Source organism: Protopterus annectens, chromosome 15.part0, assembly GCF_019279795.1.
Source record: "Protopterus annectens isolate FY-2018-M chromosome 15.part0, PAN1.0, whole genome shotgun sequence".
In the NCBI taxonomy this organism is placed as follows: Eukaryota; Metazoa; Chordata; order Ceratodontiformes; family Protopteridae; genus Protopterus; species Protopterus annectens.
The window spans coordinates 283,494,487-283,521,400 of NC_056749.1; the positions used below are offsets into that span (position 1 = coordinate 283,494,487).

A 26,914-nucleotide genomic window follows, 5' to 3' on the forward strand; every position below is an offset into this window, starting at 1 on the left:
CACCATTAGTGGTGACAGCTGAAGATAAGTAAGTCTGTCAGCTAACAACAGATCTAATTGTGTGTTATAAAACTCCTTGCTAAGTACAACAGCACCGCCCTTATCAGCAGATTTTATAACTGTGTTGGTATTATTCTTTAGCTCTTGCAGTGCATTTCTATGTGGTTGGTCTAAGTTGAAATACATAGACCTATGTGTATTCTGTAGATACTGTTCAGTTTCACGTTCACATGATTTAACAAACAACAGTGTAGGATCTAAAATAGGTGAAAAAGTGCTAGGTTGCTTCAATGCATGTGGTGTTTGAACACTGTTAGTATCATTAAACATTTGCTTCAACATTACATTCCGTGCAAAGTATAGCAGCTCAGGTATTAGAGTACAAAAATCTGTCCCTGTACTCGTACAAAATGTAAACCCTTGCTTAACACTCATCATCATTCTCTTTCGGCTTTTCCCGGTAGGGGTCGCCACTGCGGATCATCTCTTTCCATTTCTTCCTATCCTCTGCATCTTGCTCTGTCACACCAACCGCCTGCATGTCCTCTCTCACCACGTCCATAAACCTTATCTTAGGCCTTCCTCTATTCCTCTTACCTGGCAGCTCCATCCTTAGCATCTTTTTCCCAATATACCCATCATCCCTCCTCAGCACATGTCCAAACCAACGCAATCTCGTCTCTCTTGCTTTGTCTCCAAACTGTCCAACATGAGCTGTCCCACTAATATACTGATTCCTAATCCTATCCATCCTAGTCACACCGATTGCAAATCTTAACATCTTTAACTCTGCCACATCCAGCTCTGACTCCTGCCTTTTTGTCAATGCCACTGTCTCCAACCCATATAACATAGCTGGTCTCACTACACTCTTGTAGACCTTCCCTTTCACTCTTACTGATACCCGTCTGTCACAAATCACTCCTGACACTCTTCTCCACCCATTCCACCCTGCCTGTACTCTCTTCTTCACCTCTCTTCCACATTCACCATTACTCTGAACTGTTGATCCCAAGTACTTAAACTCGTCCACCTTTACCAACTCTACTCCCTGCATCCTCACCATTCCTCTACCCTCCCTCTCATTTACACACATATATTCTGTCTTAGCCCTGCTGACCCTCATTCCTCTGCTCTCTAGAGCATATCTCCACCTCTCCAGAGTCTCCTCAACCTGATTCCTACTCTCACTACAGATCACAATGTCATCTGCAAACATCATAGTCCACTGGGCCTCCTGTCTGATTTCATCTGTCAACCTGTCCATCACCACTGCAAATAAGAAAGGACTCAGAGCTGATCCTTGATGTAATCCCACCTCCACCTTAAATGGATCTGTCACTCCCACTGCAGTCCTCACCACTGTCACACTACCCTCGTACATATCCTGTACCACTCTTACATACTTCTCTGCCACTCCCGACTTCCTCATACAATACCACAACTCTTCTCTAGGAACCCTGTCATATGCTTTCTCCAAGTCTACAAAGACACAATGCAACTCCTTCTGACCTTCTCTGTATTTCTCCAACAACACTCTCAGAGCAAACATTGCATCTGTAGTGCTCTTTCCTGGCATGAAACCATACTGCTGATCACTAATCATCACCTCCCTTCTTAATCTTGCTTCCACTACTCTTTCCCATAACTTCAAGCTGTGACTAATCAGTTTTATCCCTCTGTAGTTACTGCAGCTCTGCACATCACCCTTATTCTTAAAGATAGGTACCAAAACACTTTTTCTCCACTCCTCAGGCATTCTCTGACTTTCCAAAATTTCATTAAACAATCTAGTTAGAAATTCCACTTAAACCCTTGCTTAACACTGATAGTTGTAATTCAGAAAGAGAAATACCTGAAATATTATGAACATTGCAAATGTTGCATGCATTATCAACAGTCAATTGGAGGTCCGTCGTCTCTTGTAGTCCTTGTCCATCTGTTATGAAAAGCTTTTTTTCCGAGAATTCTTCTTCTTCACCGGTGCTGGCAATGTGAAAAAAGAAGAAGAGGGAGAGAAGGAAGTAGGCGTAACAACAGATGCAGGCATCTTGGCACTTTGTATTCGTTTGGCTCCCATTGTGAAAAAGTCCAGCCTGTCGCTTCGAGACTCATCCATTTGGCCAGCTATAGTGCCCAAATTAATGTCCACAAATGTTTCTCCTTCAGTCACTGTCTCAGTGACATTGGTAGATGCTGTTTCATTATTTTCTGTACTAAACAAGACAGGCCCCTGTGAATGAAGAGTGTTAGACTGCTTTAAGTTTACAAAGTCTGAGCATTCTTTTTCATGCTGTTGATTAGGTGCAGGTGTGGCTGCTACATCATTTGAAGCATTCCATGCTCTTTCTTGAGGGCGAGGCCAAACAAAGATGTTACCTGATGAAAAATCACGTAATCGTGTTGTAGTTTCTTTAACTTAACTTGTTGAAGTTTTACATCATAGTTAGCAGCTACACATAGTATGTCCATAAGTCTATTCTTATGATACTCAGTTTTATAGTCTCTTTCCAGCTGAATACGTAGGTCTTCAGCTTTGTTTAACAGTCCATCCCCTTCAGGTTGAAAAAAGGAAATAAATAAATTCATGTATGATTTACTAGTTTGTAAGTTAATATGCTGCCAGCATGCCAGCAACTCGGGATAGTGTTCCTCTTGTGCTGGCATGCATAAAACATGTAAGCCTCTTGGCACAATATTGTTCTTAAGACAAGCTTCAAAATAAAATCTGTGCCATTGTAGGTGTTTTAATTTCATTAATGTATCTTGCAAAGATGTCAGTGACCTGGTAAATTCAGTCTCACCTCTTTGCCTCTCTTTTGTAGCATCAGAGAGAAGAGTGGAAGTCCCAATGTCCATGTCCAACATCAGATTTTGTAGCAAAAAGATTTACTAGTCATGGTTGTGAGATACCTGTGTGGTACATAGACAAGTTCAACATCCTCAGTCTGATGGTCAGCCATGGGTGTCTAGAGTCCAATAAAACAACAGCAAAGTAAAGAACAAAAAGTAAAGAACTCCTTCAACTAAAAGTACTGCCAAAAAATCCAAATAGTAAATTCAGAAGTAAGGCAAGTACTACCACGCTGTATATGATGCAACTTCACTTTATTAAAACAATAAAAGCAGTATCATAAGCGCTTTCGGGTAAATCCCTTCATCAGATGATAAAACACTAGTAAAAACATAGTATCTAATATAGTACAACACAGCCAATGAAAATCAACAGTTTATCCTCCTTTTTTGCTAGAGCTGGTTTTAAAGGGACAACATCATTTAATCCTGGGGCTTTGTCGGCTCCCAGTCTAAAAATCCATTGCATCTCTTTGTATTCAGTTTCATTATACAAGTCACCCATTCTTTGACTTCTATTTACAACACATATAACAATAAAGGCAAATACATGATCACTATGCAATTCTATATACTTGTTCAGTGCATTGTGTTCTTTTCTTAACCTTATATCTGATAGATGCTTAAAAATTCTATCTTTGTCTGCAATTTGTTTTTCCTACATAATATGCAGTACACTGTTGACAGTTCGCAATATAGACAACATTTTGCGTGTTACAGTCAGCATAAACCTCCTCATTTATTCTTTTACTCCCTGTAACTTTATTGGCATTGCACCTGATCCCCACCATTCCCTTTTTGGTGGTAAGCCCACACTGCAGTTCCTCAGAACATTTTACAGGTTGAGCTTATCTGAGTTGTACGGGTCACTTGACCACCAGGTGCTTGCCAGAAAACCCCACCCCTATGAATGATTCCAAGGATGATTCCCAGTAACCTTGTTCTAGGCAAGATTCACTGATAAAGTCTCATGGGGGCATTTTTTTTTATCTGTCTTTGTCTAGCACCTTCTCTTAGGGCATTTAGTCAAGAGTGACCATTCCAGGAAAACACAGCTTAAGACAACATATTTCTATGGGTCAGAGAGGCATACAGACATCTCCACCAGGACAAGGGCGAAAAATCCCAAGAAGGGAGAGGAGGGAATATTTCAATGGCCTAAAATCAGATTGGTTAGATATAGTAATGTTTGTGAGAGAGATTCTTCAAAAAAAAAGTATATAAAGCAGAGATTATTAAAAGATTAACTAAATGGATAAATACAGTAATTAAAACCATTAAAAGTTCATACAAGGCAACCAGATGAATAAAATACATTATTTTACAGTAAAATTTAGCAGAACACAGATTTATAAAATAAAAGAAATTTGCAAGCAGAATGGCTCCATGGAAATGCATTACTTAGAAAAAGAAGTGTATCAGTGAAAGTGGATGTGCTTAAAAAGGATAGTATTACAACAGATCAAGGTTCATGTTATACAGTTCTGACAACACAAGAGAACATCTGCCCAGGCTGAACTCCTTAAGAGCTTTATAGAAGATTGCAACAAAAAGATAAAACAATTTAAAAATAACCTGAAGACATTCTGTAGAGTACAGGGGAGGAAACGGGTCTGTATCATATGAGCGAATCGCATAAATTGCGAATGCTCATAATATCGAACGTACCGGACCTCTAAGTGCTTTTTCTGAGATTGTGGTATAGTGAAGAATGGGATATTTGCCCTTTCCTCACTGTAGTGTGATCTCGGAGTTGTAATATATATTTAATGTGGGGTGGGGTGGGGGGGCACAGCCCCCCACACTAGGAAGTTCGAGGTCTGGTATGTTCGATATTATGAACATTCGCAATTTGTGTGATTCACTCACATGATATAGACCCGGAGGAAACATAGTAGCATTATCAAATAAATATACTGCCTTCCAAAAACATGAAAGTAGCATACAACAACAGATGCAGATAGTCATTATTCATCTGGACAAAATGTCATTGACATTACAACAAAATGAGTAAAAGAAAATTAAGTGGTATAATAGATCTTATAGTAGCATTACCATTGGTCACACACTGTTATCGCATTTTGAAATGTCATAAAAGTAAAATTGCATTTTCATTTTGTCAGTGTATTTGCATATCAGAGCTTGCTTTGTCACAGTTGGTTTTCCTTTGATCTACAACTGCAAGATTCTGAGACGGGGATAAATCTCAGAGCCTTTCTAGACCACAAACAGCTGGTTGCTCTAGCTGGGGTATCTGCTTCCTCGAGTGACATAGGGACAGCATCTGATAGGTCAAAACCACCTAAGAAGACAACTAACTTGAATATGAAGAAACATACAGATGGATCAAACAGTGTGGATGAGTCTTTGTGACCCATTAGGCTTGCCAAGGCCTGTAGGTATATCAGCTGGTGAGGCCTGGGTTTGTCCAGGGTTTGGCTATGTTTACAGCCCCTACCTTGATGATCACTGTGGAGGCAAAAAGAAGTTTTCTGGCTGTGAGTGTTAACCAAGTTCAGAAGATAATATTCCCGCACCATAGCAGGGCCCAGGTGTCTGTAACTGGAGTGTAGATTTCTCCACCCGCCTTCTTGATTATAGTATTTCAGTTGTAGGTCTCAGGTCCCTCCACTCTATTTTGACTTTTTTTACCTCTGTGTTTTGTGGTACATTGGTACCTCTACCTCAGTGTAGCAGTATTCTAGTAGGATAGACTTCTGCCCCGCCCCACCCTCTTCCATAACCACACCTGCATGGGTACATCAATAATCCAATGGGATGTCAAATATGTAATTTAGAACTCCTACCAATGACTTTTTTTAAATTTTATTTGAAGGATTGGAGTAAACTGTTTTATAAGGTCCTTTTTTGTGGCATTTTTTTTTATTCTGAGGAAGTCCGTACCAGTGGGATGAAAGCACTTAATGTTTACTGAATAGAGAGATGATCATGATCAAGATCCCAGTTCTATGTATTTATTTACTTAGTAGTAGTGTGGCATCTGTTTGGCTCTCAGTCCAGTAGGATTGTAAACATTTTGTGGAGAAATAGCCCTACAGAGTACAAGCATGCCTTTAGAGGCCAGCTGTGTTCCTTCCACCCTGGGGGCTTTTCCGCCACACAAAAGAGATCCTGCTCCTGCGTCTTCCTTGGAGTCAGATTTAGAAATAGAGACCTTTAATCTAGTGCAGTCTCATCTAGTCCTGTCTGGAATTCAGCATGAATGAACAAGAATCTGGCCCCCTCCCTAAGATATTTTACTGTCCCGGAGAAACCATGATTCTAAAGAGGGAACATTTTAAATGGTGGGGTTTAAGTAGTTCACTGCTGCACAAAATATATTCTTAGATGAGATGTGAGGAGCCTAAGCTCTTGGCTTCCCCTCCAGAGGCTGTGCATCTTTAGCCAGACTCTCAGCCACTAGCAGAGTATAATAGCAGCATAAACATTCATAAAGGAACTAACTGTCTGACACAGCTGTACCTGACAGGATCAAAATAAGATCCTCAAGAAAAAATAAGCCTCCATAGTGGACATCTAGCATTAATAAGTTAAACAACAAGAGGAAGAAGCTGCTGTCCAAGAATAAAAAGGAGAGGTCCCAGCACTGGAAGAATACCCTCCCCTGCTTGAACAAACAAATAAGACAACTTGTAAAATCCTCTAAGGGTAACTTCGAAAAAAAAATTAGCAACCATAGCTAAGGATAACCATAAGGCATTCTTCAGTTATATCCATGACCTAAAATGTAGGAGCCAGATGTGTGCTGAACTAGCTGTGGATGGCATCACACACACTGATCCTGCGAAAATAGCCAACCTATTAGCTGACAGGTTTGGGGAAAATTTCACCCCCCTGTCCCCTTCCAACATTCCACAAAGCATTCCCAACACATCTTCCCCACCTTGAATCTCCAGAGAGCAAGTCATTAATCCTGTCTCTAGGGCCAAAAACACAACCTCTATGGGACTGGATGCCATCTAAAACATGAGTTAGCAACCCCATTATGTACCCTCTTCAACCACAGTCTGAGTACTGGTTTTGTTCCTGCTGAATGAAAACAGCAACTGTCACCCTCCTTCATAAAGGAGGTACAGCAAGAGACCCTGGGAACTACAGACCCATAAGTTTAACTATCCTTATCTTTAAGGCCATGGAACAAGTTATAGGTAATCTCCAGACCCTTGATCCGACACAGTTTGGTTTTGTCAAAGGCAGGTCATGCATGTTAAACTTGGTGGACTTCTTTGAAAACATCACCAGAGCCATAGATGAAGGCAAATCTGTGCATACAGTCTACCTTAACTTAGCCAAGGCCTTTGACACAGTCCCACATTTGAGCATCATTGATAAACTTTTCCAGTTGAATATCAACCCTTATGTTGTCAGATGGGTTGCTAACTGGCTCACTGACAGATCATAGTCAAAGTTGAGGACTTTACCTCAACCAGCAGACCTGTCAGCAGTGGGGTTTCACAGGGGTCAGTGCTGGGCCCCCATTGTTTGTAATATATTTCTCAGAGGTTCAGGCCAAAACAGAGGGGCTGTGGCTGCCTAAGTTTGCTGGTGACTGCAAATTAGGTGCTATGATTGAATCTCCAATCAATATCAGTATCTTTCAAAAGGGACTTAACACAAACCAATGATTGGTGCCAAAGACATGGACTCAAACTCAGTGCTAAAAAATGCATTATCATCCCCTTCAGTAAAAATGATATCCCTGCAGACTATCTTATAAATAATAATACCCTAAGTAACAACTCAGTAGTGAAAGACTTGGGAGCGCAAGTTAATGCAGCCTAAAGTTTGGCCACCATGTGTCTGCTGTGGTAAGAAAGGCATTCAACGTTACACACCTCATTAGCAAAAGCATTGCCTCAAGAGCAAAAGAGGTCATAACTCCCCTGTACTCGACTGTCATCAGGCCACTAATTTAGTAAATGCTCTCTTTGGTATGTACCTTACCAGACACCTGCAGCAACTTGAGAGACCTCATATTTCTAACCAAAAAAAATTCAGGCTCTCCAGCACGTCATACATTGACAGACTGAAGACACTGTTACTTTACTCAATAGTGTACAGACTACTTAGAGAAGACTTGTGCCTGGCCTACATAGCAATCTCGAACCCAAACCTAATGGAAATGCTGCACATCCGCAAATCAAATGGAACAGGGGTCACCTACCCCAGGGACCTTAACCTGGCCTGCAACATAATTAGGACCTACTCAAGAGACAGATATGTCTCTCAGAGGTTGCCACACCTCTGGAATAGGCTACCAATTCACATCAAACAGAGATTGTCTGTGACCCTGTTAAAGTGTAGCCTGGATGGTCCTCTACCTGCACTCGATCGACTTATGCATTCAGCATTCATAAGAGACAAGAATCCTAGGTAAGGCAAGATCCCTACAGCCCATTCATTCCTGCACTGGAATCCCCCATTTATCCATTTGCATCAAGAGTTAGGTGGTAGGGAGTGGGACAGCTCCACAGGACAAGCAAAGCTCTCCCCCAGTAAAGCCTCACTCCTCCCCTGCAGTGGTTCCTCTGCACTGTGCTATAGCTACCCTACAAGGGGAAGTGTGCCTTTGTACTCTGAATTTGCCTCTGTTCAAAATACGACAAACATGGCAGTGCAAGCTTGATAGACTTGACCTCCAAGGGGTAGACACCTAGTGTTTCCTGTAGTTGTCACCCATGTGGCAAGCTGGCTGCTTATTTCCATCTTCCCTGCCAACTCCTACAGGCACCCGAGTCACTATTTAAAGGTGGTTGCCTGTGTCATAGTTAAAGATTTTTCTCTCTACACCTAGGAGTAGCAGGACAAATCTTTCCTTCATGTCTATAGTAGACTGATAGTCTTAACTATGCACTTCCAAATATTCCAGATTAATACCTGGAATGGGGGGGTTACACACCATGGATGTGCAGAGACAACTGAGGTACTATACTAACAGAACTCAGGAGTTTAGATGGACTGACTAATATTTTGTATCCTTCATGCTTACCATTGTGAAAACTCTCCAGATTGGAAAGTTAGGGTGCAATGTACCAAGGAGACAACTTCCACTGCAGCCTTTAAGAAGTCTTTGCCCAGAGATACATGCATGGGACTTTTTTTTTATCTTTCTGTCCTCCTCGAGACCTGCCCAGTGGCTCACCTTCCTGTATCCTGTCAACTCATTCATTTTTCCAGGAGAGAGCCAGGCATTCATTGGACTGAGGAACAGTCATGTGACCCATTTGTTCCGGTCATGGCATGTCCTATCAGCGCATCATTCACCCTGCAAGGCAAGAGTCTAGCATTAGGGAGCAGGCCAGATGTTAGCCCTGAGAAAGTCTATACCTAATCTCATCTATAGGTTGCCTGTAGATCCCAATAGCAACCTGACTGGGAGAATGAGACGTGCTGCCACAGTTATCAACTGCCCAGCTCAGCACTGTGAATGCTGCTGCAGCATAGACAAGCTCAGCCTGTTCAAACAGTGAGCATCTATCCATCAGTAGAAATTGTGGTGGACCTAGCTGCTTCCCTCACCCCTAGGTGGAGAAGCTGCCATCAGCTGCTTAAGCTCCTCATCCTCTGCCTGGTCACCCCACTAAATTTGTGCAACTAATGAAGCATGGGCCAAGTGGCTTGTAATAAGGCATTCATCCCTGCGCTGTGTAGGACTAGTCTTCATATACAGAGCTTGTTGGAGGTTATTGTCTCCACAGATCACTTTGTCTGTCTAGAAGTTAAAACCACTAAACAGTGAAACAGAGGTAGTTTATTTGATACAGTGTTTGGAAAACTGAAAAGTAAATGTGCTGTCATTTGGATGGTGACGGAGTTAATGGAGTGTACTGTGGAATTTTAGTATTCTGAAGAAGGAGATAGTTATGAGCAGGAGTGAGGTGGCCATGATGCTCCATATCTAGCAAGTAGAGAACTTGGGAGACTATTAATGTTGAATGTTTTAGAGACCACAAATAGTCTGGAAGCCATATGGATCAACCTGTGGAACGTAGCTGAATTATTTAAATAAAAAAAGGGGGCAACAAAGTATTAATGCAGTACACAGTCCCAAGAAAAATACTTAACGAGAGAATAGTTGAAAGACTTTCATGCCTTGTTTAAGCCATTGAGGGGATGGAATTTTGGGCTGCAAGCTGACTAAAACACTTTCTAATGCTTTTGGAGATGGCTGCAAAGCTGACTGCCATATCAGTGCAGCATGACCTACTGTGTAATGGAACTGGTGAAGGGAGGGGAATGCTTTCATTCAGATGCAGCAGTCTTCATATTTCCTTCCATTTATTTCCTAAATATCTGATGTTGTGGATGATAAGCAGAAGTGAGTGTGCCTGTTACTGCATTGCATTTGATGTCACAATATTTAAATTTATGTCCCAGGCCAATATACACACACGCGCACACACATACACGCATATGTATGTGTATGTATATGTGTGTGTATGTATGTATATATATATATATATATATATATATATATATATATATATATATATATATATGTATATATATATATATATATGTATATATATATATATATATATATATATATACACACACACACACACACACACACACACACACACACACACACACACTAGTTAATCTTGTGTATTAAGACATGTAAAGAGTACATTTTTCAAGCTTCCTTTCTATGTTTATGTTTTTCCCCTTCATCATTAATTAATCTAATACTATCTGTTTGTATGACTTCTGCTTGTTAACAAACTTGGTATGGAAAGCTACTTCCATTTCTGATGCACTTTACAGAGCTATTGTTATTGACTGAAATTTAATACAGCCTAGCAGCAACAGCAAATTACAATCATTAAGAGTAATAGTTTATATCAGTTGCTTGACTGTGTTTTTCTTGCAGTTAATATATATTTCTAGGGGTGGTGGGTAGACAGGCAGACAGATGTGAGTTTATGTTTGCACCTAGTTTAAAATAATAACTCGTATGCCAGGTTTGTCACCAGCTGCTCTTGCCACCCCATAGTGCCTTTTTAGGCAAGGCTCAAATTCTAAACCTACCACCCTAGAACACAAAAAGGAAAAAACTAAGGGTAATGCTGCTCAATGCCAGAAGTCTAAATCTCAAATCTCAGTATGGAGAACATCGATGTCTGTGCAGTGACAGAAACCTGGTTCAAGGCTCCTGAGAGCACCCCAGCACTATCAGGTTTTACCTCTTATCACCCCAAAATCCGGACAATACCAAGAAAGGAGGTATCCATATTCATCAAGGACACCCACACCTCAAGACTGGATGCATCGGAGACCATCCAGGTGCAATTAACCATAGGCAAGACTGCTCTGCAAATTGTAGCATGTTACAGGCCACCCTCACAAACTCAGGAACCTCACATGGCCTTCCTGAAAACACTAGAGGGGATAAATGTATCACCAAACACCATCATACTAGGTGACTTCAATTACCCTAATATAGACTGGGAACACTACTCAAGCCCAAACACCTAGCCCAAAAGTTCCTGGAATTCATAAACTCAAATGCCATGGAACAACTAGTCACCATCCCCACAAGAGGAGAAAACATACTTGATCTCATCATCACGAACATGGGAGCACAATGTTCAACACGTATACCCTCACTGGTGTGATCAGATCACAAACTAATCTCGCTGGAGGTCCTCATCCCACCCATAAAAAGACCACAGTAAAGAACTCACACTTCTAAAGACTAGTGTGGTCTCGCTGAATCACTTACAAATGCCTTCTACCAGCACCTGCAGGACTGCATGGATAAGGCAATCCCAAGCAAAACAAAGACTCTTTGTACCAGTCTGGTGGACCCCAGCCATAAACAAACTCTACAACAAAAGGAGGAAGCTACTACAAGATAGAGCAAAATCCTTAAAAGGTAAGACACCCTTGATCACAAAGTAAAACTAAGAGCTCTCATAAAATCATCCAAAGCAAATTTTGAGAGAAAAATAGCTAAAGACTCAAAAGACAATCATAAGGCCTTCTTTAGAAACCTGGGAGGAAACTCCCAGATATGCTCAGAACTAGTTCAAAATGATGTGAAGATTACTGATCCTACAGACATTGCCAACATACTGGCTGACAGGTTCAGTGCAATTGCAGCCCCCAAACATCTCAAGTGAGAACTGCTCTCTCCAAAGCAAAAACACAGCATCCGGGACCTGATGGTGAATTAAACCCACAGCTAGGACAGCTGTTTAATCATAGTCTTACCTCTGCCCAGGAGTGGCGACTGCAACTGTGGTCCCGCCCATTAGCTTGACAAGCCTTATCTGCAAAGCCATGGAGAGGATCATAATGGACCTCATAAATAAAGACATAGGGAATTTGCAGACTTTGGATCCATCCCAGTTTGGCTTTGTCAAAGGCAGATCATGCCTTCTAAACTTGGTTGACTTTTTCAAAACAGTCACCAAAGCCATTGATGAGGGAAAGGCAGTCCATACGATACAATACCCTATCATTGAAAAACTCATCAGCTTAAATGTTAACCCATATATCACAAGATGGGTGACAGAACCCACAGGGTCAGAGTTGCTGGCGCCATGTCAGACTCAAAGCCTGTCACAAGTGGTGTACCACAGGGCTCAGTCCTGGGCCCACTCTTGTTTGGCATCTACTTTGACAAAGTTTGCAGATGACTGCAAACTGGCGCCATCACATCTGACACAGATATCCTTCAGAAGGGTCTCACAGAAACGGATAACTGGTGCCAGAGCCATGGCCTAAAGTTAAATGCCAAAAATGCATAGTCTAGCTAACAAATAGGTGGTAATCCACTGAGCACAGAAGAAGTTATCAGGGACCTGGGGACCCAGGTTGATAGTAGTCTGTCATTCAACACCCATGTAGCTAAAGTAGTTAGGAAGACCTTCTACATTGCCCACCTTATCATGAAGGGATTCTCATCTAGATCAAGGGAGGTCATAGTCTCCATACTCATCACTCATCAGACCAATGATTGAGTACAATGCCCCATTCGGAATGTATCTGACCCGACACTTGCAGCAGCTGGAGAGGCCACAAAAGTTCCTCACCAAAAGGATAAAGGGTCTCAAACATCTGTCCTATGCTGCCCGACTGAAAGAACTCCAGCTCTATTCAGGCTCAGAGGTGACCTTTGCCTAACATACAAGGCCATGTCAAACCCAGATTTGATGAAGATGCTTCACCTCGAAAAATCTAGATCCGTCAGAGCCACAAAGACTTAAACCTATTAATAGGACGTGCTGGAGGGATAGATTCATCACCCAAAGACTCCCTATGCTGTGGAATAAAGTATATGTGAGGCAGAGCACCTCGCTGGCCTTGTTCAAGAGAAATCTTGACCAATGGATGGGAGATCGCAGATATACCCCAGGGATTAACTCTCGACAGAGGCACAGCAAAATAATGGGTATAGTTCCCCATACTAAAGGGGGCTAGGCTTGTAAATGCCCTCGGGCAGATAGCCTAGTATGAACCTATGAACCTATGAACCTAACACTGTTCAAACTCTAAAAGTTAAAACATAATAATTCATTAAAAGAAGGGCAGCACATTTTATGGAGATGAGATCTGCTGATATCACACTGAAGTCTTGTGCATCCTGTACCTACATCATCAACAGATTATTTCATTGCTATTTAAATTCTGTGCATGATTATGGCTTATTTTCTCTTTCATATTTGTGTTTGTGTGTGTGTGATTTATGTTATAAAGTTTATTGTATATCTATAAGTAAGGGAATGAGTCCTGACCAATGTTTATTAATGAAAAAAATTTGTTTGCATACAGAGATTCGCCATGTATTTGCACAGGTATTATATGAATTCGGGATTCGGTACACCCGCATGCCCATAGAACCAGGTCTTCGGCACTGCAGCTGGTTGGAGCAGCACCTTATGGACTTCTATATGAATGTAGAGCAGGATGCCCTCAACTCAATTGATGTGTTTAAAAACCATAAAATAAGGTAATTAAAGCAACATAAGCAGAGCATTTTTTATTGGCAATGCAATTGTCCTGCAGCATGTGTAAGCCCAGCTAATCTTATGGATTAAAAGGTGAAAGGTACAGTTTTTGTGCCTCCTTTTTCTTTTTTTACTTTCACTATTAATTAGTCTAATGTTATCTGTCTTCTGCTTGTTGGCAAAATTGGTATGGACTGCTACATTTCTGATGCACTTCACAGAGTTATTGTTATTGACTGAAGTTTAATACAGCCTACTAGCAACGGGAAATTAAAATCACTAAAAGTAACACTTTGTAGCAGTTGCATTTTTTGAAGTAGTAGACACTAGCGTGGTGTAATTTCTTGTTGCTGTTTTTTTCTTTATTTTGGCAGACAATTAGGAGCTCCTATCTTCCAGAAATTCTCTCTTGAGGGAATAAGAAGTAGGCGGTTTGTCTCCAGCATCATCTTATGGCAGAGCATGGTACCTAAAATGCAGTTTCCTACCCATAAGCCCTCCTCCTTGCTTGTTTTGCAGTGACACAGTTCTTTTCAGATGTGTGTTTCCACCATCCTACAGTAAGCTGTCGTCCAAGCAATTATTTGTTAGCCTATCAGAATCTCTGCTATACCTGAGTTAATACCAGGCTATACAGTGACCCTTCCACCCCCTCACCATACCTCTCAACCTACATACATTGAAAATAGGTACAGCAAGTCAAAAAAATCCGGACACCTAATTAGTATGTGATTTGAATAATGAATAGCGCACAATTCTTCCTACTTGTAGGATTGTGGGACATTACTCAGAATCACAAGTTCGAAAAACTGTGATGTACAAAAATATAAGCTTATTATTAGTAGAGTGACGTATAAAGACATGCAGGTAGGTGCATGCGTGAATGGGTGTGCCTTCTTTGAAGGTTGGGCATTGGGCTGGCAACTCGGTACTGTAAAAATCCACTGCCATTCATTAGTGGACTGGAGTTCCGCTGTGGCGACCCCTAACCAGGAAAAGCCGAAAGACATTACTTCACTATAAGCTTATTATTAGTAGCAGAAAAAAATTGAATAAAATATACTGCAAAAATCTCCCTCACAAAATCATTTGTTTTTGCATCTGAAAAAGGGAGATGCAAGATTTGGGTCCACTTTTTTTAATTTGTTGGTGCCACCAGTATATTGGTCATTTAGTCTGGTTTCTTGTATTCTTGTATAATTAACAGCTTTACAATCATATGTGCTTAGTGGAAAGATTGAGAAAATAATGTGAAGGGATAAATCAAGCCTTGGAAATAGGTGCATCATAAAAAGACATAAATCAAGCCTGAAAATAGGTACATTCCTCCAAAGTGGGTACAGTTGAGAGGTCTGCCCCTCATCCCTACAAAAGATGAGCCATACATCAGTCACTGACTCTTTTCACCTGTTAGTTCTGTGGCACCTAGAGTCTTTTTTAGACCTTGGTCACTGAGGACATAAACTGTTGCTGTGCCCTGACCCAGGTTGTTAATTGAACCAGTGACAGCTCTTCTAATATACATTCTTTGTATGGCCTACATATTGAACACCTGCATTTTCATTGTAGTTTGCTGCATGCATGATGTCATGGATCATCTGCTGTTGCATCACACCTGTAATGTGTTGCTGTGAGAGTAAATGCAGTGTTATAAATTTTCCTTATGAGCTGTAATTAGGAAGAAAGCAATAGATGAACATATCAGTTGTGAATAGTCTTTTCTTAATTATGTAGCACTTTCATAAGGAGGAAGAGAAATACAGTGTGTAACATGGAATGCAGACAAATGTATGAAATTAAATGAATCTATCCTGAAGCTTCATACTGCTTTTGTTTTCAATATCTTTCCAGTGAGCCAACTTAATCTGCTTTACTCATTTATATGTTTCTTCTTAGTCTTCACTGAAAACCTACTTCAGACCAGCCCCATTATTTACCTTTGTGGAACATGTCTTGCCCAAGTGTCCTGCAGCATGGGGCAGTACCATTACTTGTTTTCATTGCCTGTTTGGCTTTGTATTTTTCCTCCATGTTTGGGCTTGATATCTGCATGCGGATATCTATGATGTACCTCAAAAGTTACTTTCAACAACTAGCTGTGCATGATATTGCATGTGGTATTACCAAGCTTCCACTAGATGGCAGACAGCCATAAACTAAAGGAACATGCCCAGAAACTACTGTGCTTTGGCAAAATAAAATGCGGAACATTGCACATACAAACGTTAAGAAGCCTTTTCCTGTCAAAAAGCTGGTCACTAGTGGATTGAAGGAGAGTAACTTTAAAGGGCATTTATTAAAACAGAGAAAAAAATGAAGATTAGATGTTTCTTGGCTGACGTTTTGGATGATGTTTACTTCTGAAAGCCCAGCAAGCAAACACATTTCAAATATTTAAAAAAGACATACAATAAAAGGTGTATAGTTACTATTCATATTGCATGCATTACTCTCTCCTTTCTAATGCTGCTTTTGCTAAGTCTTTGAAAGATACTTTTACTATAGCATTATGTTTTCATTACTGCAGACATTAGCATACCTTGTTTGTTTTCATCTGACTGAGTCTTTCTGCTTTTCCCGGTTAGGGGGCGCCACAGCGGAACTCCGGTCTGCTAATGATTGGCAGTAGATTTTTACGTGCCGAGTTGCCAGCCCTGACGAACAACCTTCAACGAAGGCACGCCCATTCACGCATGTCTCCACACAGAATACGCTCTAGCTGAGAATCGAACAGGACATCTTACTGTGAGGTGACAATGCTACCACAGAACCACCACCGCAGCTACCTTGTTTGTTTTCATCATTATGTGATAATTGCACTGGCCTCTTATGTCCCTAGCATCTTATGGGCTAAATAGCATTGACAAAAATAGCAGTTCCACCCAAGGTGCCATCACAAAACTGAATACAGCTAATAATAAAAGGAGTTAAAAATCATGGGGAAAAAATAACTTTCATTTTAGCAAAAAAAAAATCAGGTATGTAGTGTTTGTCTGCTTATGGAAAAATTACAATATTTATATAAAACCTAAATTACCAAATTTAATTACCTTAATTGTAATACTAGACCAAAGCTAACATTTAAGCCAATTCATTTAGCAGCTTCTAATTTACACACTCTCTCTCTGCCTTCATTCTTAAAAATTGTATTACTATGAACAGCACCTCCTCACCCAACATTCACAAACATCCATTTCAAACACTGAAATTTAAAACTGCCGCCATTATTAGGCTAGCTGTTCACCACTGTATTATTAACCAGTTTTATTTGTTGTGTCTCTGTTGTGTTCATAAATTCACCACTGAAACATCTTTTATTTTTATGTACATACAATGCCTTACATTGTCAGATAACTAGATAAATGGAATCATGTCACAAAAACAAAATATTGTGACCTGAAGCCAACTGCTGCAAGCCAATATAGATAATTGTTACTTATAGAACTACAGAGCATGCACAGTAGAAACCCCAAGTTCTTCATGTATATTAAGTCTAAGCTTCAGACTACCATATGCAGAAGTATTGCGTGATGTATTTTTACAAGATATTTTGAATGAAACAAAAGTAACCTGAGCAGTCTAAACTGGATTTGCACAGCAGTGGGGATGCTGCCCCACTGCACCCCCACCACTTCACTGTAATCATTCACACTGACTGGAGACAGTGACACAAGCTATATATTACCAAACGAACATGAAGCAAAATGATCCCAGTAGTAGAAGCTAATGATGAAAGGATATGCTAAACAGTTAACTGAACTGTGCATACAGTTTGGTGCAAATTCTTAAAGAGGTGCCGGGCCAGTAGCACCTCAACAAGTCAACGCCATTAAGACTGAAACTTTTATGATGGAGCATTTGCATACAGGAGAGAGATGGCACAACAATGTACCACTGACGGGACAGATCTGCAGACATGTCAACCCACTTAAAACTGTTAAATCAACCATTGTTGCCCATGGTAATTAAACCAGCTGGAAGGATTAATTTAGGAATAAAATAAAGCTGTGTTCCAAGTTGATCCTTGCAGCTAGTTTGCTGCTACAGCCATAGTTACAAACATCATTTTGCGACATTCCTCCCAAATCCTGCCTTTCTATACTTTCTCCACAGTTCATCTCTCTTCAGTATAACTCCAATATGTTCATCATTATAAACACTGCTACAGTGGCCTAAGCTATATCAGTTATATCCTGCATAGGATAAAACTGGCAGCCAGTTTCCATAGTTTCAGGGCATCTTACATCCTCCTAAAAGATTAGTCAGCTAGAGCTGTGCTGACAAAGTCAGGTTTGGGCTCCAAGCCCTTTAGAGCATTCTTGCTGCTGAGAAGAGCACTCTTCAAAAGGATCACTGGTTAGCTAATGCCGTTTTGTTGCTGGGCAGATAAGTTCCCCTCATGGAAGAACCTTCTACTTTACTTTCTTCTCACAAAAAAATATTTTTTTTTCCTGTAAAAGAATTGCTTTAAGTTTGGAAATTTTTTTTGTTGACTGTCCCATTACTTCCATGTACCTTTAAAGAGGATTGCACTTTTTTAATTTTGTGGTAAAAAAATTGTTTAAAACTGTTTAAAGTGCTTTTCAATGTGTTTATTTCTGGAAAAAAAGGTATTTTTAGCTACTTTTTTATTTTATAAAATATCGCTACTACATTTCCCTGGGAATTGAGCGCCATTTTCAGCTTAACCATAGAACAATATAGTGCTTCCTCATTTGGACCTTCTTCAAGCCACAAAAAGATTGTTAAGCTGCGTTTGTTACCATGGCAGGCTGGTAATTCTTCATCAGCTACAGGTAGGTGATTCTGCTGTAGCCAAAACTGGTTCCGTTCCTCAGACCAGTAATCTTTTTTTTTTTCCAGATCCTTCTGGTACAGTTCCTACTGCCACCATGAACCAGGAGTCAGCCACATTCTCTGCAGTCTGTTGTCAGTCTTAGAAGTGCCAGGGAAACTGTCCTGCTTAGCTAGAATGTTGTGCCTATCCCTGGGGAAGTTGTTACTGGCGTTACTGTTTCTGCAGGAGATTCCTGTTAAAGAGAGAGAGAGAGAAAGCTAAACATTTGTCTTCTTCTGTAGTCTGGATGTGAGTAATTTATTAAAGTTGGTCCAGTGTCTTATGCAGGCCCTTGACCCCTCTTATAAAGTGGTTTCTGGTAAAAGATAAAAAGGATTCCTCATTCCATGAAGGGGTTCAAGAGACTGCTTTGCATTTTTTTCTCCTTGGGTTTCTGATTCGGATTCTGAGGAGAGTGTGTTATCCACTTCTCAGAAGCTTAGCTGGCTCAATCAGCTCCCTGTGATGGTACCAAGAACTAGTTCCCCACCCCCTCAGTTCTTCAGATGAAGTGAAAAAAAAGGGCTTCTGCAAAACTACAGGAAACAAATTAGTTGGCTTTCTGCAGACAATACCTCATCCTTGCAGTATAGTTTATAACCTGCATGGAGCACTGCAGTGCTCAAGTTTCAGATAGCTTTGTTTTTTTACTTCTAAAATGTAGCAGCTATTAGGTGCTACAGTTCAGGCCACACACACTCAGGTTTGACAGCAAATGCAATACGACCTTTTAAAAGCAGATAGGCTGATCCTGATTGCTCTTTAATGCATATCATGCCCCCCAACACTTTGCACCCGGGACAACTACCTCCTTAGCCCTACCCTAACTACGCTGCTTCTGATTCTCTCTGTGATTCTGTTCTCCTTCTCTGAGACTATTTCCAGGATCAGTCAATGTTTTCAGTGGGAAAATAGTGTGGTTTCTCAGTCTCTCAAATATTATGATTTGTTACAACTTGATTTTCCAGAACTTTCACTTATTTCTCCAGTTTGTCTGCTCTGGAGGATGTTTTTGTCAAAACTTGCAATTTCCCTGACAGTCAGCCTGCTGCTCCCAAAAAAGCAGATTGTATAAAGTTCTTCAGTCTATAAAGTTTTTATACACCAATCGCAGACCTGACCTAACATATATCACTTTAGTGAATCCGGCTAAACATTTAATTCTAATCCCTCCAGTTCTAACAAGCTTGGAAATGATTTTGACAAGTTTGTGGAAAACGTATATGCTTCTGAAACTTTGAATTTTAGAATTCTAAACTGTTACACTCTTTTTTTTTACGTTTATCCTAACTGTGAAAGTATGAAGAATGTTTTGGCAACAGTTTCCTCTTGTGAGGAAACATCTGCTTTGTGTAATTTAATTATTTTTTTCTGTTTCACGAGTCACTCTTCATTGCTTAAAATATGCTTGATTATCTGGATTCTATTCTAGGGCTGCTGCCACTGGAACTGTTTTGAAGTTTGCTTGGCTGTATTCTCAGAACCTCCTTGAAGATGTCAAAATGAAGTTTTGAATTCTGCTTTGGACTGAGATTTAGTTTTTGGACCTTTTTCTACAGACGTCATCAGAAAGTATGATGAAAAAGTAAAATTGATTCAGAGAATCTCTCAGATTTTTTAGCTCTCCTTCTCTAAGTTTTTCTAGGGATTCTCTGCTCCTTCATCTAACTTTGGCAAAAAGCAAAATAGTCACAGCAGGACACTGGTAAGCAGTTTAAAAAGCAATGCCAGGGAGGTTCCAGAAAGAAAGTAGGAACCTCCATGAACAAAAGATAGTCAAATAAGTCAGAATGATTGTATGAGGGACCTTATCCTACACACACAAACAGTCCCTTAAGTCTCCCAAAAAGTCTGAATCTCCATTTTTCTCTTAAGTAACAGATCTTATAATGGGTCAACCTTATCTCATTTTCCACTAAGATGAGGTTCCTTGAAAACTAATCCTTCTTTTATGTCTAATGCAGTATCTGAGTTTATGTTAAGCCAATCTGTCTGTCTTCCTGTCTTCTTTCCAAATCCTAAAATGAGGGAGAATGGATACTTTATACCTTAGATGTCCACAGACAACTCGGGTGCTATTTTGACAGAACAAAATCCTTCAGAACGTCTAATCAATTGTTCATTTCTTCTGAGGGTAAGGAGAAGGGACGATCTCTGTCAAAGCAAACTATTTTGAAATGGTTGTCTTGGGCTATTTTGTTATTCCCACCACAACAAGTCTATTCCAGGCAAGGTCAAGGCTCACTCTACCAGAGCTTTGGCTTCATCCATGGCGTTTTGGAAAGGGTTTGTATTCTAGAAACAACAACTTGGTCCTCTGTGCATACTTTTACAAAGTGCTAGAACTGTAGATCTAATGTCTATTTTCACCTGATTCACCTTATGGGTTGCCTGATCCTGCAGTTCCTTCCAACTCATTTCTCACCTGTTCAACCATATGTGTTTTGTAAGAGCTTCGAGCATTCATGATAAGTAAAAGCAAAATTTGTTTATATTTAATGCTCTTCCCTTTCCTTAGAGTGCTTTAATCTAAACTCTAAACTTTAACTCTAATCTAGAGTTAGGATTAGGTTAGCATTTACGTTAGTTTTGAGGTAGATTTTGGAATTTATATCTTTTCTGAGTGTTGCTTGTATTGCAGAACCTTCTAGTACTGAAGGTGCTTAATATGGTTTGCTATCATGTTTTCGAAATGCATTCCATCAAATGTGCATGTCTGCGAAAAGTAAAAATAAAAACATCATTCATGTAAATGAATGAAACCAGTAATGTCGACACGTCTTCATTCGACGTACTCAGTATTACCCAGCATACCCTGCCTACCAGCCATATACAACTAATGTACTGAAGGGGGCAAGCCCCCTGCTCATTATATTTACAAACTCTGAGATCGCACTACAGTCAGGAAATGTGTACATTTCCCGATACCCCACTGTACTGCAATCTCCAAGCATAATGTCATCCTCACAACAGCGAATGCACACTGGCATTCGCTGTTGTGGTGTCGACCATTTTTGGTTTGACCGTCCATGAATTGGAAAGTAGTAGCCTTTCGACTATCCCAGTTCAACTGAATGCCATCCAAAATTTTGATAGTAAACTGCTTAATATTTAACTTTTTATCATAAACTGTTTTCTGCTTCAGTATATAATTTTCATAAATATATATATATATATATATATATATATATATATATATATAGATATAGATATTTTTATATATAGGTATATTTTGTTTTTATATTTAGGGTAAGTACTGGTTTTCTATAATTAATCAACAGATATTTTTTCATATATTTATAATGTAGATATTTAGAAACAAATATATGGTTACTATACTTAGATAAGTACTGTTTTTTTTTTCTTTTTTTGCTCTATTATGTGTTTTTCTGATGTCTGAGAAACCTACAGGTTTTAAAAAGTGTTCAGCCTGTGGACACACAAAAATCCCTTCCCTAAACCCCCACTCCATTTTTGTCTATTGTTTGAGTGCTTCCCATCTTCAGGATAGTTGCAGCAGATGTGATGCCTTCAGATCCAGAGTCTATCGCTATGTCATCTACAGTTACGCATCCTTCTACATATCCCTCTATTGAAAAGAGAAAGAAGGAGAAAGACAGACCTAAGGAGAAGCAGCAAGAGAAATCAGCACATGAAAACAGGCAGGAAGAGAAAAAGACAGAAAAGTCTAGAAAAAGGTCTCCAGATATATCCAGTATCCTGGGTCCAGCACCCATGTCTTTGAGACAGTTGGATCCATCTGGAACTCGAATCTGAACTCCCTCACCAAAAGCTACTTTTTGCCTGGGGCCACTATATTCACCAATACTTCAGCACAAGCTACCTTCGATTCCTCCATCAGTAGCTTCGTCGTCGAGGTCTGGAGTTCCAGCAGAAGTCTTACTGAGATGTACTTTGACAGGATTATGAGAAAAATTCTTGAGGACACAGATTCAGCTGGGGGTCCTCCCAGCACATGCCCCTAGAGGAGGGGCAGAACAGGCCAACTGTCCCCATCACACTACATGAACTCTGACTCTCTTCTCAGGGCCAATGCTCATGGGTCCAAACCCTTCCATTGCACCTTTATCAGATCTAATAGCTCTGGAGAGACTTTGGCTTTGACTTCTTCCCCCTTACTCTTTCAAGTACGATGCTTTCAGGTTGAGACAAGTCCCGGATCCAAAGTGTCAGAGTTGGAGCACTAGCTGTTCCTTTCCTTTGATACTTCAGCACTTGACAGCTTGGCTCAAAACCCTCCCCAGGAGTGACTTCTATTGGAGTTGGGAAATTCCCAGGGTTGGCTGACAGAGGAAGTTTTTCCTTGGCTCCAATAGCAGAGTCTGCTTTCAAGGTTGTGGAATGGGCATTGACTGGTCCAAGAAGACAGGTTCGTGTACTGAGTTTGGAACCATCTTGACTCCCAGTGGATCCTGTGCCTCATTCTTCTCACTCAAGGCGACAGGGACAGTCGGACTCAACTAGCTTAGAGGCAGCTCGACATTTGAGCTCCCTGTCTGAATCTGGCATGTCTCCATCAGAGCCCTGAGACATGTTCTGAGAAAAGGATGGGCAAATGGAATCACCCGGACTCCTCACTTGAGTGTGTCACTGAAGACATGGACTTAGATGAAGGAGAAGGATCCAGAAGTTCCAAAAGCAGTGCTTTTGCTGTTTAGTGAGCGTAAAATTAAAATAAACACAGAATGTTAAAAAAAAAGAAATAAAAGTGTGTGTGTGTCTGTGCATGAAAGTGAGGGTAAGATGGATTGAGACATTATTTTACAATCACTGAGCAACACTTTTTTTGTAAAATGAAATGAAATGTTTAAAAAAAGAAAGAAAGAAAAGTGTGTGTGTGTTTAAATTTCTGTTAGCGTGTGTGAGTGTATGGGTGCTTGCATGCATGAAAGTGGAAGATTGTGTGTGTGTGTGTGTGTGTGTGTGTGTGTGTGTGTGTGTGTGTGTGTGTGTGTGTGTGTGTGTGTCTGTGTGTCTGTGTGTGTGTGTGTGTGTGTGTGTCTGTGTGTGTCTGTGTGTGAGTGTATGAGTGTGTGTGTCTATGAGAGCAGTAGACCATTGGTAGCAACAGTTAAGTGGTAGGCATACCTCTCAACCCCTTAGCTCAAGAAGTCAGACTAAAGCCTAAAGGAAAAGGGGGAACCATACCTCTAAAATGTCCAGATTTTTACAGAATTTTGACATACCTTTGAGTTTTAGAGTTCTTATCTTTTAGGAAATGCATTCCAACACAAATCCTATTATTCTAGCAACTTTCCAAGTTTATAAGAGCAATATTTAAAATCTGTCCCTAATTTTAGACCTTTGTCCCCCTATTATTTTGTAATTTGTCAAGATTTCTTGAGCTTAGAGGGTGAGAGGTATGGGGGGGGGGCAAAGACTAAAATATAGGAACAGATTTTAAACATTGCTGATATAAAATTAGAAAATTACTAGAATAAAAGGATTTGTTAGCATGCATTTTCGGAACAAATACTGTCTGAAACTCAAATGTATGCTATTGTTTATTGATTTCACTCCCCAGTGATTGCCAGTAAACCATAAATTTGGCGAGTAAGGGACCAAAAATGAGGTAAATATCTGGATATGTTTTAACTTTATAATTTGTATGTAAACTACTTCTTCCAACATGTTTTACATATAATACAGCAAGTTTGAAAATTAGGTGAGGGAAGTATTTTACATCAAAAATATAAACAATAGTAATACAATAATATTATACAGTGTAAATAACACCCTTCCAGGGGTATGGAGGCCCTCCGCCTGCAGTGTCGGGCCTCAGAACACCCCTAGGTGGACTTTATGTACACAGTAACATTCATCCTGTTTGTGCATTATTGCTTGCATAATTACCTCTTCCAAAAGGGGTACAGGGGGCTGGCAAAGCCTTTCCCCCAACATGCCAGCCCACGTAAGACTGTTAACCCCCTGCCTTTGTCTGTAGGAACAGAACTAGCTGCAAGATGTGTTCTAAGTTAACCCTTACTGCTAGTTCCATTGCTGTAGTCATATTACTGCAGGCAATTTTTTACTATATAATTAGTTAAACTGCTTAATTTTTATATTGCGTACACTGTTGTTAGGACACATGCTTCAGTTTGTGGTGTACATTTACATAACCATCACCCAGTGTTGTGCTGATGTCATATCTTGGATTTGCATGTCAGTCAGTGGTCATCATGCTTAGACCTGCAAAAACTATGATGTCAGGAGCTCCATATAACAATACAAGAAATGAAAAACCCAGATATCCACAATGTGTGTACTCATTGAAAAAAAAGAAACAGAAATCATTGTAAAAGTGACCTAATCCCCCTTCTCCATGACAATCCTGGCTTTGCTGAAACTAATTGGTTACACAAATACTGTTCTGGGTAGAACTGGGAAAGATGACCCCTATTATGAAACTGAGTTTACATTTCTAACAAGTGCTAGTAACAGGTAGCGCCTTTTGTCAAAATCTTGGTGTCCACAAGATGTTCATTTTTTTAAACAGTCATTTATGTTTAAAACCAAGAGAGAAGAAAAAAAACACCATCAGGGCTTTCCATAAGGTCATACATATCAGGTGCTTTACATAAACATCTATTCTTAAAAAGGGATTATAAAATTAATGACCACTTCTGAAAACGTAAACCACATTGTTCTCTAGTGATCTGTCCAAGCATTTGATTAGCAACTCATTTTCACATTTTTTAAATGTCTCAGGCTCCCCTAACTAAGAACTTATAATAATTTATCAAACACTGGCTGAGATTCAGCATGATGGAGAAACCTTGGCTTGGAAGGTCTCCCCATTACATTATACCTTTCAGATTCAGAGTCCACTGTACCACTGAGGTTTTTCCCTTTGAGGGGGTGCTGTTAGTAAGGATGGTGGTCTCACAGGCAGAGCTGAATGCTAATGTGGCAGCCTGATAGAGTGGTATATGCTAATTAGCCATGTGCTTTCTCCCAGGAAATGTTCCACAGCTCCAGATTTTCTTGGTTGAGTAAACTTTTACTGTAGAAAGAAAAAGTGCCATAAAAATTAGGCAGTTATCCATTCACTCCAGCGGGAGCACTCGCAGCATTGTAACTTCATTGAAGGCTTGTGGACATGTAAGTAAAGTGAACTAACTATGATTTTAATTAATACTATTTAATTTACTATATGTTCTGTTATAAGACAATAGAACTTTGTTTTTTTTATAAAACTAAGGCACTCATTTTACCTAATGACTTAACAAAAAACAAACTGTTTGACTTCAGTATTTTAGGATTACACCTTTAAATTATGTGACTGTGCTTAATTGGCTTAATTGCATTAACAAGTATGAGTCACTAGGATAGTACTTAAACTTGTTTTTTCTTTCTGAGCACTATTGTCTGAAGAAGTTAGGAGAAGTGTTTCCTAACGAAAAGCGCTTTACACTTTGCGACTTGGATTCTGTGCAGCCAGATCATGTTTAACTTTTTATTACTTGGCAGTTACCGGAGTGTGCACCAGACTACTGATTGCTGTAAGCTTGTTTTACTCAGCTATTAAACCTTGTTGGACTTTGCAGTGTACACTCGTCTTGTCTTGTGCCTATTAGTTTTTGGATGTTTTTAGTAGGCTTGTGGACATGTGCTAATGTCTGTAGGAACATGAATTATGTTTTGTGTGTGTGCCTGCCTGGCAAGTGGCTGCACTGTGTTGGTGGTGGTGGTGGTGGTGGGGGAGGTCACTTACTCAGGTACTGCCTTGAGGCAGTTGTGAAATTTGGCTGAACTCCTTAGTGGTCTCCTGGACTGCATACCTAGTAACCACCTATGAATCTGTGAACTTTCAGTATGTAATTTACATGTGTGTGGCAGTTATTGCAGAGGATTAAGACTATAAGCTGTTAACAAGCTACTTCCTGTGGTATAGAGTTTGATTCCATCAAACTACCTATGAACTATATAATGTATGTGTTGCTTATTAAGCCTTCTGACATAACATGGCACTGGAGTGGTGAAATACCTGACAAGACTGAAGAGGCATGTTATCAGAACTCTATAAATATATTTGTTGTGAACAGTTTCTATGTGTGGAGCTACAGAATGGTAATTCTCAGTAAAATGTCTCTATACCCATTAGGAGCTCTTGTGCTTCAAAAAGGAAACCTGGCTGAAAACTGAAAATTTGGATCTAGAACTAGGATTTATTCCTCACTGCAAGTGAGTTAGTTGAAAAATATGAAGTTCATTCTGTAGCAGTCTT

General features: G+C 40.0%; 1 protein-coding gene across 3 annotated transcripts in view; it reads left to right on the top strand.

Moving 5' to 3' along the window:
- Window positions 1-26,914, top strand: part of YDJC (YdjC chitooligosaccharide deacetylase homolog) — a 171,391-nt gene that overhangs the window by 126,240 nt on the left and 18,237 nt on the right. For all 3 annotated transcript variants that reach the window (XM_044057064.1, XM_044057063.1, XM_044057061.1), the window contains exon 5: window positions 13,654-13,831. In XM_044057064.1, the coding sequence (XP_043912999.1) occupies window positions 13,654-13,831 (178 nt within the window). The remainder of the gene's footprint in view (window positions 1-13,653; window positions 13,832-26,914) is intronic.